The sequence below is a fragment of the Hipposideros armiger genome, unplaced genomic scaffold (genome assembly GCF_001890085.2).
Source record: "Hipposideros armiger isolate ML-2016 unplaced genomic scaffold, ASM189008v1 scaffold_552, whole genome shotgun sequence".
NCBI lineage: Eukaryota > Metazoa > Chordata > Mammalia > Chiroptera > Hipposideridae > Hipposideros > Hipposideros armiger.
In genome coordinates, this window is record NW_017731902.1 from 307,689 (window position 1) to 325,366 (window position 17,678).

Sequence of the window (17,678 nt, forward strand, 5' to 3'; positions counted from 1 at the left end):
TGGAAGGAGGAAGCTTAAAAACAAGATCCTGGAACAATTCCAATCTGGGGGATGATAACCTATTTTAGGAATTTGAGCAAAACAGCACAGATAAAAGATTTTATTTTGAAATATTTTCCCCTCTGGCGTCACATTCCCCAAATTAAAAAATATCCAAATACGCTGTCTTTACTGAAGAGTAAATAATGTTCTGTATTTAGTTGTCTCTCTAAAAAAGTTTTTCAAATAATATGAAGTATTTAATTGAGTTTGGAGGAATCTACACCTATGTTTTCGCTCTATTTCTCCATTTACCAGGCTTGAGAAATATTTTGAGGGGGGGAGGCAAAATCACATTCATATCCAACAGACTGATTCCCCCAAAGAGAATAATGACATCTAGTGGGTAATAATAAAACAGAAGATGATTCAGTTGTCACCTAAACATTTTCCATTTGGTTTAGAACATGGGGAGCAAAATGAAGAAAAGGTTTGTTTTGCTATGCACTAAACTGAAGCCAGACTAACTGAAATTGTATGTTACATATATGGAGTTAAAAGGTATTTTAGTGGTAGAATAAGGAATGGAAATTATCTCTGTTCTTCTGAGGGGGAAGAAAACAGCTTTTAAAGTCTTATAGAGGATTGCCTCTACAGATTTTTTTTTTTTTGGTGGGTTTACTGAGGAGAGTATTTCTGAACAGGAAGTATCTGGGAGGGTACAGCATTTTCTCTTGGAAGGCTGTGTATGTGTGTTTCAGCAGCAGTGCTGCAAACAAACTTCTCAGGCAGTAATGACTGAATCTTTTCTTTGTCTGAAGCTATTTTCTCCAACTATTGCCTCCCACACACAACCCCCAATCCTTTGTCAACATCCTGCCTATCCTTCACAGCCTGCTTCAAATCCCATCTCCTTCAAGAGAAGCTCTCTGAGATCACCTCAGTTAGAATGAATCACTTTCCCTCCTACAGCACATTTTTCATCACTGTTCCCGAAGCATTCACCAATCGTGTTAATTATTTATATTTAAGCTTATATTCCTTGCTCAGTTGTGAACTCCAGAAAGGCATGAGCCTTATTTTCCTTTGTGTTTCCTTCAACCTTGTAATATAGTGCTTTCCATACTACATTTGCTATTTAATGAACGATAGACTTCTGTGCCAGAAAAAACAGGATTTGAGAAGGGGCAATGGAAGGGTGGTCTCTCCTGTGCTAACTTATATGGGAGTTCCTAATATCTTCTTAAGTGGGAAGAGAACCACTAGGGAGGCCATTGATCTGCAGCGGAATGCGGGTCTTGGGAATGGGCTAAGAATTAGGGAAATCTGGGAGTTAAGTGCTCAGGTTCTATTACCTACAATAGTTCTGCCTGAAATTTCCAGTGGAAATACTTAATAATCTTTGCATAGTTTGGGGCCTTTATTAGAAAACCCTTTTATGTAAGAATCTGAATGTCTGTAATTCTCCTTTCTCACCAGGATAGTGCACAGAAAGAGCTCAGATGAGAGTCGGGAGAGGCGTGAGTTTGACATGGATAATATACTCTACTGCACAGGATTACTGTGAGGATTAATGAGATAATAAATGTGAAGCATACTTAGTTGAGGGCCTGGGCCTCAAAGCCGTTTAAAGTCAATAATTCTACCTATTTTGTAAATGCAGAAGTCCAGTAGAAACATAGATAATGAAAAGCTAAAATATTTAAAACTCTGAGACACAGCCTGTATTCCTTGAATTAAGGCAAACAAGAAGAGAACAAAAGATAACCCCTAACTTTTCCTAATTACACATAGGTGACTTCCTAAAATGAAATTATGTAATATGTATATATTATATATGTAGACATACACACATAGATATCTATATAAGATATATGTATCATATCTATATAAGACAACTATATAAATATCTACATATATCTGTGTAAGGATATCAGATGGGGCACAGAAAGAACTCATCTCTTCAAAACAAATGCTACTCTCTTGCTTGTAAAAGGAAAACTGAGGTGGTGGGGAAAGAAGGGGTTAGGGGAGTTGCACTAAACTTCCAGAACCCAAGGGGCAGGCCTAGGACATGCTGGCTGCACCTACCTGGCGTTTTTTGTCTGCGGTGGGAGATGAACGTGACCTTACGTGGACAGGAACTGCCAAGAAGTTTGAGCGTTCTAGTAGGTCCTCGGCCGACATGGACTTCCCAGCTCTTTGGGCTGCAGCCCCCAAAGAGGGCTTCCCAGGGGTCCTGTCGACCCTCTGGGTGCCCTTTGGTCCACCGTGGTTAGCTCCACTGAGCAGCTCCCTCTGGGCTTGGTCCCCATGTCGCCTTTCCCCAAGGAGGCGGCCACCAGCAAAGGAGCTGCTGCGATCTCTGCTGTGATCTCGGGACCCGCTGCGATCTCGGGACCCCGGCGTGGGCTCCCCGATGCCCCCCGCTGCTGGCAGGAGGGCAGCCTCCCTACAGGGCTGCAGGCTCGGATCCCGCAGTGAGCAGAGGCTGGAGGCCGAGGTGAGACCAGGGCCTTCGGGCGCCGCGGGGCTGGGCTGGAGGTAGGTGCTCTGGGTGCGCTCCCGGAGCGGCCCGGGCTCCTGGAGGCCGCCTCCGGTGGCGGAGGTGGGCCGCTTGCCGGTCTTGCGCTGAATGTAGTCGGCCAGGGCGCTCTGCTGGAACTGCTTCAGCTCCGGCCCCGACAGGCTCAGTGTGGAGCAGGCCTTGCCATCGCGCTCGAAGATGCGGCGCCGGTCGGCCACCGTGCTCTCTGGGAAACGCAGCCCTTTCCTCTGCGGGCCCAAGGGCGCTGGCTCGGCCTCCTCGGAGACTCCCACCTCGTTCATCTTCTCGGGTTCTGAGTAGGAGCGCTTCTTCTGCTCACGCGTCAAGCGTCGGCGGGGTCCCCTCCGAGCAGCGGGAGTCGCAGGCTGGGCTGGATCGCCCTCAGCGGGGGTGACGCTGTGACGCTCCCGTGGGATGTGCGGAGAGTTAGAAGCCAGCGCCTCTGGGCTCCGCAGCCCCACGTGGGCGGAAGCGGGTCGTGGCCGCATGGGCCTAGAAGTCCCTCCCGCCCCAGGCTCAAGGTCCCTGCGCCGGAAGGAGGTGGCTCCCAGGACGCGGGACTGCGCGTCCTTGATGCTGTTCCGGTAGGCGCGGCTGAAGGGGGCGTCCAGCACTGGTGACTCCGGCGTGCGGGGCCTAGTGGCGCGCCACACGGCCTCCTCTTCAGCCTCGCTGAAGAGCTGAAAGGTGCTCTGGCTGCGGAGCAGGCGAGTGTCCCGCTTTGGGGGCTCGTTGCCTCGGGGTAAGGGGCCTTGGCCACCCTCGGCGCCCCTCCTCAGCTGTTGGCCACATATCGGCCAAGAAACCTCTTCCAACTTTGGCTCCCCGTTTTTGTAATGCTGCTCCCCACTGCCTAGAGGTTCATTGGATTCGGAAGAACGGATGTTGGCTTTTGTTTCCTCTAAGTCATTCCCGGAAGTACTGGAAGTTGGGACCATCCTGTTGGACCTATAGTTATAGCCATATGCGGAGCTGCCCATACTTGGGGGTCTCTGGCGCCCTTGCACTTGCTGCTCGATTTTGGAAACCTTCTCCAGCACCGAGCAGTGGGGTTTTCCGTACTGAAAGCCCTGCAGAGCTGAGGTGCTGCCAGAGCTGAGCCTCCTCCGGCCCAGACTGGATGTCTGCTGGTGGGGTGGGGAGGACGGCTCTTCATACCTGGAGTCTGAACTGTGGAAAGAGGCCAAGGCACTGGTTCTCCCCTCTGGCCTTGGATAGGAAACCGGCCTGTCCAGATGGCTCCTGTGATCAGGAACAGCTTTCCTTCCAGAGTCCTCTGCCTTGGTGTTGACTACACCGGTGGGCCGCCCATCCAGGTAACCTTCCTGGGCTCCCCCGCCTGGCTCCAGGCTGCTTTGCCTTCTTAGACTCTCAGGAATGTTCTGGAGAGAGGAAAAGGCTGACTTGGTCTTGCCAAAGTTGCTTGATGGGCTCTGGCTTGGGCCTTCTCTCTCCAGCCTCTGCTGGAAGTTGGCATTGTGGTCTCCTTGGAAATCACTCTCCCAAGGCTCTGAGGGCCGGGCAGACCTCTTGTCTTCACTCACTTGCCAGGCCTGAGCCTGAGGGGATTGGAGGCTGTGGTAATTAGAAGATGCTTTGTTGCTGTGGGTGTTCTTTCTTTCATTGGGATGTGGGCTGTCGCCTTGGAGAGGTGTGAAATGCCTCGTCAGGGAGGTATCCTCCTCGGTTTCAGGCACTGAAGGGAAATGGACTTTGTAGGAGACACATTTGGCTGAAGTTTCAGGTTTCCTTTCTACTGAGGATGACTCAAGTTCTGGGGGTTGGTAGAAGGCAAACCCAGGCCTGCTAGATCCATTTTGATTTCCATTCTCATCAAGGGTAGCCACCTTGTCGCAGGCTCCCTGAGGAGTCGTATAGCCACTCTCCTTCGCCAGTGCAGGGTAGAGCGTGCCGTTACTACTTGTGGAGGGCTGGGGCACCTGGGCAAAGTGTGGCTCCAGGGAAGGTACCGGGTAGATGCCCGTCGGTAGCAGAGGTTGGCCAGGCTGGGCCTTCTGGGTGTAATTATGCTTGGGCTTCACTGGGGGGCTGCTCTCAGGACTCTTCTCTAGCACAGTATGCAGCTGTTCCTCTATGAGGGGAGTTTTCAGGGAGCTAGAAGAGTTCGTTTGAGGCCGGCAGAAACGTTTCTGATCAAGGCTAGACCAAGAGCTAGGCCGCTCCCGGTGCCGAAAGGCTGCATAACTGTCACTCCGAGCTGGGGGCAGGGGTGCGCCCACTTTAGGAGGCATGTTGTCAGTGGCAGTCTCCAAGGAACTAGGGCCCTGCTGGCCCCAGGATGGGGGCGGCACTCCCTTGCCCCGAGGAACATTATGCCATTTATCATAGCCCTGACAGTCTGCTGAGGCTCGGGCCTCCCTACCTTGGAGAAGCAGCGCTGAAGAGTTGACCTCATACTCTGCTGAGACTCCCCTCCGGGGATTATAGACTGTCTTGACATAGCGAATGTCTGCCTGCCTCATTCCATCCAGGAGGCCACCTCGAGCAGACGTGGTGTCCATGGAGCCTGAACGTTCCCGGCCAGAGATGCCAGGGGGTGGATACTCTAGGATGCTAGAACTGGTGGAGAAGGAGCTGTAAGCCGAGTCTCTCTTGTTATGGAGGTGGCTGAGCTGGTCAATGCTGCTGGTTGACTTGGCAGGGGAAAGGAGATGGCAGGGCGGGTATCCCCCACTGGGCTCCAGGCTCTCCATGCTCCCCTGGGAGCTGCAGTGGTCAGGACTCCGCCTCAGATAAGCATGGTCATAGTTGGAGAGGTCACTTGTAGAGGAGCTGGAAGAAAGGGAGACAAAGCAGCACCACTGAGCTGTTATCAGGCTTAGGCACAGGACCCAGCTTATGTACTCTTGTGCAAGATGTTTGGGTTTTGGAAGGTTGGGTGAAAGGGCCATATTTGGGCCTTGCTCAGTCTCCCTGTGTATCATCACTAGGAGTAATTGCCCAACACTGTAACCTACGTGCCTCTAATTAATCACCCAGGCTTGTAAGGGGAGCTGTGGGGAGTACAGAGGAAGCCATGTGGCCTTTGGGCACAGGCAGTACATTGATTTGATTTGCTGGGTGCTAAAAATGACTGCATGTGCCAAGAAATGAGAAAGCTGGGGAAGGAAGGCAGAGGGCTAGAGGAGGAAGTGACTGACCTGAAATTCTGTGTCTCTCGGGGCTGTTTGTGGGAGGAAGGAGAAAAGCTTAGGAAGCGACTAGGCACGTGAAATGGTGATGGAGACTGTGTGCACATGTATATGTTTTTAGTTAATATCTTTCCTTTTTATGGAATTGAAGGCCTTACGCCCTGGCAATCGTCCTGGAATCTCCACTGCACTAGAGACAATTTGTTTGCGGTAAGAAAGCTAAACACAAAGCTGAATGAGAGAAATCGAGAGAGAGAAATTAAGAGTCAGAAAAAGCTGATGAGAAAAGGAAGGAGAGGGAAGTTTTATAAGAAGTCTTAATCACGGGAGTCCATCACCTATGGATGCCCTCTCAAAACCTGAGAACAGCCTCCTTCATACTCTTAGGAGGTCAGACCTTTTCATTTGCAGCTCCTCCAGGTGGTTTTCAGAGCCTAGCTGGGGGCGGGGGAATGACTCTCAATCCTGGCATTGCACACCCTAGAAATTTTGCCTCAAAACAAAATTACTTCTAATTAGCTTTAATTAGAAACGCAAAATATACTTCACCCAGCATGCTGGGGGAGGGAGGGCATAAGGGAAGGAGTAAGTGATCCAAAAATCAAACAGCCATCTCCATAGTTCAAATGTTTGTGACTCACTGTGCTCTTAAGAAGGGTAAATCACTACAAGTTCTTGCCTAACATTTTCCATGAATAGGCATTTCAGCCCTATTAAAATTCAGAGCTATTATTATATTTCTAGATCATGTAAGTAAATATGGTGTCTTATTGGCTGAGTCTGTGATAATGCTTTATGGCTAAACTATTTCCAGAGTATATGGCAAGAGACTAGAAGGACCACAATCTGAGTCAAAAGTGCTGGCATTCAAGGAAAAGGCATTCAAAGAAAAGACGACTACATTTTCGGCAACAAAACTCAAGAATGTAACTTTTCTTTAGCAGAGAAAGTCAACTTATCGAATGGAGTATCCTGTTTTGGGAGGGACAGGTATAAAGTCAAGGGAGAAAGGAAGGGAACAGCTCCCGAGCCAGCCAGATGAGTGAAATCAGCCCTAGCACTCATGGTATAGCATATGTCACTGCCAGGTTTTACCACTCCCTCACCCTCCCCCCGTGCAAACGCCTACATACATTTTTATAATGTCACTCTATTTTTGTGTGCTTAAAAGTATTTTCTAAATACTTAAAACATAGCAAAAAGCACAAAACAAGTGCATGGAAACATTTCCTAAAGTGTGCTTACAAAAGATTAATTCCTGAGATGATCAGAGTTTGGGAAAATACTGGGCTGAATAAATTAAGCAATTTTAATTACTGCAAAACTTCTGGGTCTTTAATAAATTACTGTTCATGTGATGTTCTGAAAGGAAAATATATTAAGCAGTATTTTCTAAACTTATTTGACCCCAGAAACATTTTTAAAGTACAGTTGGTATACAATTTTATATTAGTTTCAGGTACATGATACTCGTATAGTGATTTGACATTTATATACCTTACAATGTGATTACCACAATAGTCTTGTAATCATCTGTCACCATGCACAGTATTATTGACTATATTTCCCTTCACATTTCTCACCCATTCCCTCACCCCCTCCCCTCTGGCAACCATCAGTTTGGTCTCTTTCTGTGAGTCTGTGTTTGTTTGTTTTTTAGATTCCACTTATAAATGAAACCATATGGTATTTGTTTTTCTTTGTCTGCTTTATTTCACTAAGCACATACCTTCTAGTGATCCTAGAAACTTTTTTCCAAGGAGCATCTAATGGATTATTATTCCATGGAACACACCTTGGGAAACAAATATTATGGGGTGGAGGCTTATGTCTTGTTCAGCCCTGTGCCCTCAATAACTAGCACTCATCTGAGACACAGTAGATACTCAATACATATTTGTTGAATGAACAAATCAATGAATAAGTACTGGTACTTTAGTATTTTAATACTGTTATTTCATCCTCTTATGAGGGGGGCCGGACTACATGACTTTTTAAGATCTCTCTAAAGTACTCTACTACTTTAGAACCATTGTGTGAGATTTCTGTAGGACAGCAAAAGGACAGTGACGTGAGTCCGACAGAAAACAGCTGAAATACAATTTCAGTGAAATTCCGGATTCAAACTAGCTTGCAGAGTTAAAATACGCGTCTTCAGTCTCTTTGTATTTCTCTCCCTCTCTTTCTACACTCCTGCCCCTGCCCCTCCCTCAAGCGCCCTCATGCTCCTGCTTCTTAATGAGAAACAGATGTATAAATTTAGGACTGGGATTGGGTTTCTGGAACTGAAGGAAAGCTGACAGAGGGATGCCGACCCGGTGGATTCGGCACACTAGACCACTAGATGCCACTGTGCGCCTCAAAAACACACCCAGAGTGTGTGTCCATCTGCAGCTGCCAGTGTCAGAGTTGGGGTGAAGCCCTCTGCCAGAGCTGCAAGCCCAAGGCGTGGAGTGAACATGGAATAAACACACATCATAGATGATTTACCCTGGAATGAACACGGAATAAACACAGATCATAGATGATTTATCCCGGAGGAGAAGAGAATCCACATGTCTGTTGCATTTTCGGTAATCTGAGCTTCCCTTTCTTCCTTTTCACCCTACTCTGTGCTTTTGTGCTGACAAGTCATTGTGTCACGGAAGGCTGTTCTGAAGCTTGACTGGAGGGGCAGAGTGGTGGATAGAGTTCAAAAGCATATCCACCTGCCTAAACCCCTCTGGAGGTTGGGATGAGGAGGAGGAGACAGGAGGTGGAAAAGTGCAGCCTTCAGAATACCGCTCTCCTGAGACCTCTTAGCGCTCACCACAGTTACTGTAAGCAGTTCCTCTCGGCACTGAGGCAGTAGTCTTAATTTCTGCCTTTGGGCCAGCATGTTCTTTTAGGTCGCAGTATGACTTCAGATGTAGGGCCTCCTAAGAAGGTTAGGAAGCTCCAAAGGGCCTCACTGTTTAGGGGCACTCTGTTAGTACGCGCTTGCATTTTATAAGTGTGTGCTGGTTTATGCCATTAACCTTGAAGTTTATTACCGGGTTTTACTGTGCCTCTGATAAGTCTTCAGCCTAATTATTATAATTAGTTGCCATAATTATTGAGTGCTTACTATGTTACCGCACTAGATGCTTTACGTGTTATTTTGTTTAATCCTCACTATGACCCGATGAGATATATATTATTAATTTCATTTTACAGACAAGGAAATCAAGATCAAAGAGGTTCAATGATTTGCTCAGGCTCGGGCAGTAGGTGGTGAAGTTGAGATTTAAACCCATGTCTGACTTAAAAGCCCAAGTACCCTACCATTATGCTGTCCTTCCTTCACACTGTTTTAGGCCCCCCACATCTAACCTGGTAAGGCCTCAACACCTCCATGCCTATCGAGCAAAAGCTGTGTGCCTGCATGGGGGCGGGGGCTGCTGGGGGACCTGTTCTCTGAGCAGATGGCTCAGTTGGCGAGAATGAATTCTTTTAGGGTTATTGGGAGGGAGATGTGCAAGAGAGACGAGTGCCTGTAACAAGGAGGGTAACCAAGAAATTATCTCTTCCTGGGGCCTGAAGCCTGCCCTAAAATGTTGGGAGCTATGGCCACCAGTGAGAGGTCTAGATTTTGGCCGTTGATTTAGCCAGACACGAGTGTTGAGGGTTCTGAGTGCTGGCCTTACCACATGCATAGCCATCATCTGTTAGTTCCGGAAGCCGTCCTCCCCACCCCCAACTCCTACATCAGCACTTGCATGTCTGTTGTATACAGGGCTCATACTCTCTTGACCCTCCCACCTCCCTATCATTACCCCATCCAAGCCCTTCCAAAGAGTGAGAAGCAACAGAGTCTGACTCTCTGGGATCAGAAGATGGCTTCTAAGGGGGCTCCAGGTCTGTATTAAGTGTAGGGGAGTCCTGACTTAGTTTTTTCTTTAGTATGTCTAGGCGATCAGGTTTGGCTCCCTTTCCCCAGTCCCTCTCATATTTGACTAAAGCAGAAAGGACATTAAGTATTGAGGGAAGTTTGTCGATTTTTCTAGTATAATGTTATAATGTACAATTGAGAAATGTCTGAGAATCAGTAGACCCAATAAATATCTCAAATAACTAGCCAGTGCTCAAAATAAATCTGTACTCCCTTCACACCAATCTAGCCTGGGATATGAAGATGGTTCGTACACTTCAGGAGTTTTAAGAGAATGAGGAAGGTAGTGGGTAGAGAGATTTAATACTCGGGGTGAATGGAAGAATGTGTTCTCGAAACTGAAGAAAATGTTCTTTTCTCGGAACGACATTTGAAGGAAAGGAACCCCCTTGGTTTCAGCTCTGGCCACTTACCTGGAATGGTAGCTTTGGGGCCAAGGCGTGCTAATCGTGCCCTGAGATATTTGCATCATGCTGGCATCGGGTTGGTTCTCCCCAAATTTGGTTGAATGCCAAGAATGAGGTCGTCCTGCAGGTTCACTGCGCCTGGGGAGACACAGGAGAGGGACCCTCAACATTAGCAGCATTCTCAGCTGAGTCTCTCTAACCAATGCAATTTATGCATTTGGAAGCAGGCTGCTGTATCCGCAGAGATCCAAGTAAATAGTGGATCAATTAATACTGGAAAGTAGATTTTACTGCTTATTCTCTTACTAATCATTGTTATTCTCTGCTTTATTCATATTTTTATTTTCCTTTTCATTTTGACAATTTCAAACTAACAGAAAAATGTAGCAAACTTAGTATAAGGAATACCCACATAAACCCTAGTGCACTTCGCTGTTGGTGAAAATGCAAACTGGTGCAGCCACTATGGAAAACAGTATGGAGGTTCCTCAAAAAATTAAAAATAGAACTACCTTATGATCCAGCAATCCCACTTCTGGGTATATATCCAAAGAAATTGAAGTCAGGATCTCATAGAGCTATCTGCATCCCATATTCATTGCAGCCTGACTCATGATAGCCAAGATATGGAAACAACCTAAATGCCTGTCAACGGATAAACGGATTAAAAACAAAACAAAACAAAAATGTATATTTTCAATGGATTATTATTCAGCCATGAGAAAGAAGGAAATCCTGCCTTTACAACAACTTGAATAGATCTTGAGTGCATTATACTAAGTAAAATAAGCCAGATAGAGAAAGACAAGTAATCTATGGTATAATATATGTGGAATCTAAAGAAGACAAACACAGAAAAACAAAGTAGAGTGGTGGTTACCAGGTGTTTCGGGGTGGGGAAAACAGGGAGATTTTGGTCAAAGGGTACAAACTTCAAGTTAAAAGATTAACAAGTTTGAGGATCTAATGTGCAGCATGGTGATAATAGCTAATACTGTTTCATAGAGTTGAAAGTTGCTAAGAGAGTAGATGTTAAATGTACTCACCACAAAAAAAGAAATGGTAACCATGTGAAAGGATGGAGGTGGTAGCTAACCATGGTGGTAATCATTTCACAATTTATAAATGTATCAAATCAACATGCTGCAAATATGGTAGTCACAAAATAGTCACAGGGATTGAAATACAGTAGGGGGAATATAGTCAATAATGTTGTAAAAACTATGTATGGTGTCAGATGGGTAACTAGGTTTATCAGGGGGATTACTTCTTAAATTATATAAATGCCTAACCACTATAATATAAAATAGTATTGACTGTCAACTATAATTAATGGCTCAGTTGGCAATGAATTCTTTTAGGGTTATTGGGAGGGAGATGTGCAAGAGAGACGAGTGCCTGTAACAAGGAGGGTAACCAAGAAATTATCTCTTCCTGGGGCCTGATAGTCACGATATATACAGTCACGAGATATAAAGTACAGCATAGGGAATCCAGTCAATGGTACTGTAATAGCTGTGTACAATGTCAAATGGGTACATGTTAGGGTTATCACTTTGTGAGGTATGTAAATGTCTAATCATTATGTTGTTTTGTATACTTGAAACTAAGAATAAAAATAAAAATAAATCAACACATTGTATACCTTAAACTTACACAATGTTTTTATATATCAATAAAGCTGGAAAAAAAATAATTCCTACATAACCTTCCCCTGGATTTCCTACATGTTAACATTATGCTTTGTTCATTTAAAGCACACAGAGTTGCCCTGGTCTTTCTTAGCCTCGGCTTATCGATATATAAAAATAGGAGCAATAATTCCTTCCCAAGGAATTTTGTGTGGATATATGCTAAAAAGCTTCGGGGATTCTGAAGTCCTCTGTCATCGGTGGATAAATGCTATTATTTTTTGTTTTAATTTTTTTAAAAAGAATTTTATATTCTTTTGACATTCAGTATTATGTTAGTTTCAAGTGTACAACATACTGGTTAGACATTTATATATTTTATGCAGTGATCCCCCCAATTAGTCATGTACCCACCTATGTGACACTATACATAGTTGTTGCAACATTATTGATTATATTCTCTATGCTGTACTTTACATCCCTGTGACTATGTTGTCACTACCAATTTGTATTTCTTAATCCCTTCGCTTTTTTCACCCAGCTCCCCAATCCTCTCCCATCTGGCAACCTGCAGTTTATATCTATGAATGTTTCTGTTTTGTTTGTTCATTTATTCTGTTCTTTAGATTCCATATGTAAGTGAAACCACATGGTATTTGTCTTTCTCAGTCTGACTTATTTTACTTAACCTAATACCATCTAGGTCCATCCATGTTGTCGCATAAATGCTATTATTTTAATTTCTTGGTAAGAACTACATGACTATCAGAAGCTAGCTCAGTAGTAACACCACTCTAAGCTACACAGTATAAACAACAAGATAGTTTCTTATTTTGCAAGTCAATGACTTCAGCTTTTACACATTCTGCCCTTCTAACACAAAGAACTGGCAAAGCCAAAGGGAATAAGTGGGTGTCCTTCAGACTGCAATACTGCAATACTGCGAAGAATGAATTCGGTGAAGGAGGCTTTACACTACTACAGAAGGTCAGAGTCAGGAGAAAGTGGCAGTGCTTTATTGTTGGCCAAAAACTGAGGTGAGCTATTAAACATTTCATGCTGAAAAGTTCTGAATGGTAACACTATAGAGGAAATTTTCTGCAAGTTTAGAAACACTTTTCTGAGATCCAGAAATCCTCTTTGATATGTTGAAGATAAAGCTGTAAGTACACCCATCTACTCCTTTTCTATGAAAAAAAAATTGGCATTTGTAATATAAATGAAAAATTATTTCCCTGATGCCAGTACAATTTCAAGTGTAAGTATATCAGAATAATACTAGCCCAGACATCAGGAGACCTGGGTGTTCCCCCTCACTTTATTAGTTTGCTGTATGTCCCTGTGAAAGTCACTCCCCTTCATAAGACTTTGTTCATCTAAAAAGAAATGAAGAAAAAAATAATAAAAAAATAAAAAGAAATGAAGACATTAATCAAAGAGGCTAGAGTAACCGCATTTTAATCTGAAATAACTTTTAAGATGTATAAGAGAGACATTGAAGGACTTGCCAAGAGAGATAATGATTTCAAGAAAATACATATATTTCAACTCTGGAGAGAGATTATGATGATAGGAAAATTGTCTTCTGTGATGCAAGGGATATAAACACAAGATTCTCAGCAGTCGATAAATATTTATTGAACTGAAGGAGCCTGTAGTCTGAGTTCCTCATCAGGAAAAGGCAGATGATAACAGAACCTATTTATAGCGGGTTGGTGAGATTAAAAAATGAGATAATGTACATGGCACATAGTAAGAGCTCGAGAAATGTTGAGTCTAATTATCCTTAGTCATTCATGATTCATGAACTGATAAAGTGTAGGGAGGCTAGGGAGACAAGCCCATCAGAGAGACCTAAACTATAGGACAGAAAGGGGAGAAAGATGCTGAGTGGATGGTGGAGGAGAGGGGAATGGGCAGGAATTATTGATGGTGACGAATCACTCAGTTCTGAGCACCCCAGGAAGGTACTGAGAGTACATAATTATGGCAGAGGCTGGTCTGAGATTGACTGTGGTCACAGCCTTAAGGACCTTGGCCATACTGTTGAAGCAGGGAGCTGCCTAGTAGTGGCAGTGACCTCTAGTCAGGGAGGTAAACACAGGCCAAGAGGGAACAGACCTGGCCCACCTGGAAACTAGGAAAGAACTACAGGAAGTGGTAGCACAGCCTTGGGCTGAAGAGAGGAAGTAGGATGCCAAATCAAGAGACTAACAACAAAAGCCAATCCATTACAATTTGTTTACCTTAAGGTCCCAGGTAACCCATACCTCAGGGTTCAGTACTGCCCCAAAGTTGAATTAACCCTTTCCTCAGAGGGGGAATCCTGGAGCTCAAGGTGAATGGTTCAGTGTCTTAGAAGTTTGGCATTCTTGCTGTGAGCCCCACTCTGACCTTGGGCGCCCAGCTCCCCAGAAACTAGGTTCTTTAATCAGTTCCTCGAAGCTGGCCACTTCCCTGAACCCCACTCACTTCCTCACTGACTTAGATTCCTGCATTATCCAATTCCATCCCGTGATTAGAAATCCTTCCAGGTGGCCCAAGCACCTCAGGGGCTGGCCCGAATCACACAGCCCTAAGTCCCAGAGTCAGGGTTCAAACAGTTACATATGACTTCAGGTATTCAATAAATGTTGCTGGTTAGTCATACAGGAAAAGCCCAGAGCTTAATGAAAAACTATCAAGTCTCTTTTGTATGAGGTATCTAGAGACATTTCATATGGATCCAAATTATCCAAATGTGTCCAAAAGACAGAAGAAAGACCAAACTGTCATCGTTCTGGCTAGCTAGTTAGGAGTCAGCGGGAACCCTCTGTGTAGTAGGATGCTGGCTAGCCCTATGACCAGATACAGGCCTTGAGAAGCCAATGGATGCACTTGAAGAGTGAACCCAGCCTAGCACCTGAGGGTGGTAACATTGAGGATGGCTCTCTAGCAGCTTCACCCCCAAACGGTATCTGTCCATGCCTAACTCAAAAAGATGGGCAGAGAAGCTTTTCCCACCCAAGGGAAAGGGGCAGCCTGATGAATTCCACAGGCTCTACAGAAAGAAGATCCCTCTTCCAGTCAAGGAGATAATGTTTGCCGATAACTTCAGCAGTTCCAGAGAAGCCCACTTGTCTGAAATCTCAAAGGAGAGGAGAGGAGGTACCCAGATGTACAATAGAGCGACCCAGACTTCATATCAGTTGGAACACCTCCATCATGAAGGACCAGACACATGGCTGAAGGTCTGCACCAGACTTTGAAGTGTGAAAAGAGACTGTGCGTAGCACAATGAGAGAATATGGAGCCGTTTCACTTATTAATGAAGAAAATGTCTTTGTGATTTGAAGATAATAGCAAGGCTTTATTTTAAATGTAACTACCCAGACCTTTCCTTGGTTTCCTTCCCAAGCATTCAGGGGACATTCATAGAGACTTTCTGTAAGTCAGTCACTATGCTGGCACTGGGGATACAAAGAACAATAACTTATCATTAGACCCAAACAATTCACAGTATAGTAGAAGAGACAGCCAAGTAAACTGCTATGATACAATGTGATTGGTTTTACAGTAAAGACCTGAACAAGATGCTCAGGGAACACAGAGTAGGGAGTCACCAATGTTGTGAAGCTAGGTCAAGAAGCCTTCGCTTTTAGCTAAATCATGAAAAATTTCTCCAGATGGAAAGGGGTGGGAAAAGGAAGGGAAGGCTATCCAAGTAGCAGAAATAGCATGACAAATGCATAGAAATGTGCAAGAACACAGTACATGCAACTCAAAAGTAGCTAGAGAGGAGAAGACGAGTAAGGGGCAGAGCAAGAGACGGAGGTAAAGAGGTAGGAAGGGCCAGATCTTAACACGCCTCACGAGAGGGTTCGGAGAGTATCGTGTGGAATTGGAAGCCACCCAGAACCCCAGGGAGGGCACGTTCAAATTTGAGTTTCAGGAAGATGTCACCAATAACAAGGAGAATAACTCTGAGAGAGACAAGGTTGGAGGTTATTGAATTGGCTAGGGTAAGAGATAATGAGGGCTGGGCACTAGGGCAGTGGCAGTGAACTTGAAGAAATAACAGAGAATTCTTTCAAAAAACTTGGCTCTGAATAAAGAGGGTGGTAGGTAGGAGACTAGAGGGGGCCAGGGCATGAAAAGGTTTTTGTTTTTTGTGTGTTTTTTTTGCTGTTTTGTTTTAAACGATGAGAAGTATGAGCAAGTTTATATGAGACAGAGTTCACACCAGCATAGCTGAAAATACAGGACAAAGGAGATGGCGCTTCTTAAGACTCATGAGGAAGTAGGATGGGATGACATTCTAGAGGGCATGTGGCGGGCATAACCTTACATTGGAGTAAAGAAGGTTCCACTGAGATGAGAAGAAGGAGGTAAGGTGTTGATGCTCATAGTATGAAAGGGAGCAGGTGGGAGGAAAAGTCGAAAGGACCTCACACCCGATAGCCTCTATTTTCGTTGTGAAACCTAGAAGAGGGAAAAACGAGGGGGTTGATGTGGTGGGTTGGGTTCAAGAGACAGTAAATAAGGACTAGAAGAGTTGAAACTGATTATAGAGATATTTAAAAGAATAATGACTAAGATATAGTCTCTGCCCTTAAGGAGCTTACATTTTGGTAGAAAGACCAAATGAAGTAATTCCCACAGAAAATAAATCATAAAGAGAAAGGTCCTACTAAAGATAAAATAAGTAGCTAAGACGTGCAATGCCAAGACAGGAAACCCAACTTGGGGAGCTTTTTCTCTGGAGGAGGCTGGGGAGGTAAATTTGCCCTGGGGTGGAGTGGGGTTCATCAGGTTTCATCAACATGTCTCGTACATTAAGAACAGAGTGATTTTGAAACAAACAAATCAAAATGTCCTAAAAAACACCTTTACTTTTGGTCACAGAACGTATGTTGGGAGAAGGCTTCAGAGATAAATCTTTGTTTTTTAAGAGTCTTCCATATGTAGAGTTAAGTGATGAAATGAGGAAAAAAAACAATAAAAAAGATGACCAACTGTCATACTTTGCTAGGGGTGATATAAATGGGTACAACCTGCATAAAAGGTAGTTTGGCAATGTCTAACAAAAAAATAAAAATAAAATAAAAACATATCTATCAAAAGATTGAAGAACAACCTAAATGCTCATCAGTAGCAGATAGTTGAAGTCTGGGACATTCACATAATGGCATACTTATGTAGCTGTTAAAAGAATGGAGTAGCTCTTCACATATTGATGTGGAAATACCTCCAAAATACATGTTTAAATGACAACAGTAAGGTACAGAACCCTGTGTACAGTATGATGCAGTATGCAGGGGAAAAGATACATACCTATATGCTCATTAATGTAAACAGTATTTCAGAAAGGACGCTTGACAAACTAGAAACAGCGATGGCCTCTGGGGAAGACAACTTATTTTTCATTGTATTTCCTTTTGTAACTTTGGAATTGTGTACCATGTACATGTATTGCCTATTCAAAAGCAAAGTACTTTAAAAAGAGCCTCTCGTTTTAAAAATATGCTTCATGTATCTTGAGATAACCAAAAAAGTCAAACAGCTGTTTTATTGACTTTCTCAGCGATGCAAATAATTTAATAAGCATTCCTGAAGAGCACAGCCTGCTTTTACACTTTGAGATCACTTTGATCTTTAAGAAGATAAGGACATTTTTTCCTAAAGTACATTATTACATCATGAGCATATCAATAAGAGTCAGAGGTCGATTTAATTTTTAAATTGAGCAAACTAAGTTTTGTGTGTGGGTGTAATTCAAACAAAGCCCTTCTGTTGCATTCCTGACCACAGACAAGGAAGCTTAACTGCGTGGGATGGGTAGGCTGATGAAACTGGAACTAGCAAGTGACATGATGTCCTTCTTAGATGATTGTGCTCTCACACAGGGAGATGCAGGAATGCAAAGCTTATTTCTAAGAAATCTACAATAAAGCAGGTCAGGTATTTCAAGCAGTATTCATTGACCACCTACTATGTGCTTTCTCCACTTTGCTGAATTATAGTTGGAGTTCTGGGACAGCACAGATGGCCTTGAGGAGTTTATAACCTTGT

The 17,678-nt window shown here is 44.1% G+C and overlaps 1 protein-coding gene across 1 annotated transcript in view; it reads right to left on the bottom strand.

The window, feature by feature from the left end:
* The window catches only part of SHROOM3 (shroom family member 3), a 336,716-nt gene that overhangs the window by 27,516 nt on the left and 291,522 nt on the right, over positions 1 to 17,678 (bottom strand). The window contains exons 5-6 of the mRNA XM_019623516.1: positions 10,003 to 10,134; positions 2,071 to 5,320 (exon numbers count right to left, since the gene is read on the bottom strand). Coding sequence (XP_019479061.1) covers positions 2,071 to 5,320; positions 10,003 to 10,134 — 3,382 coding nt within the window. The remainder of the gene's footprint in view (positions 1 to 2,070; positions 5,321 to 10,002; positions 10,135 to 17,678) is intronic.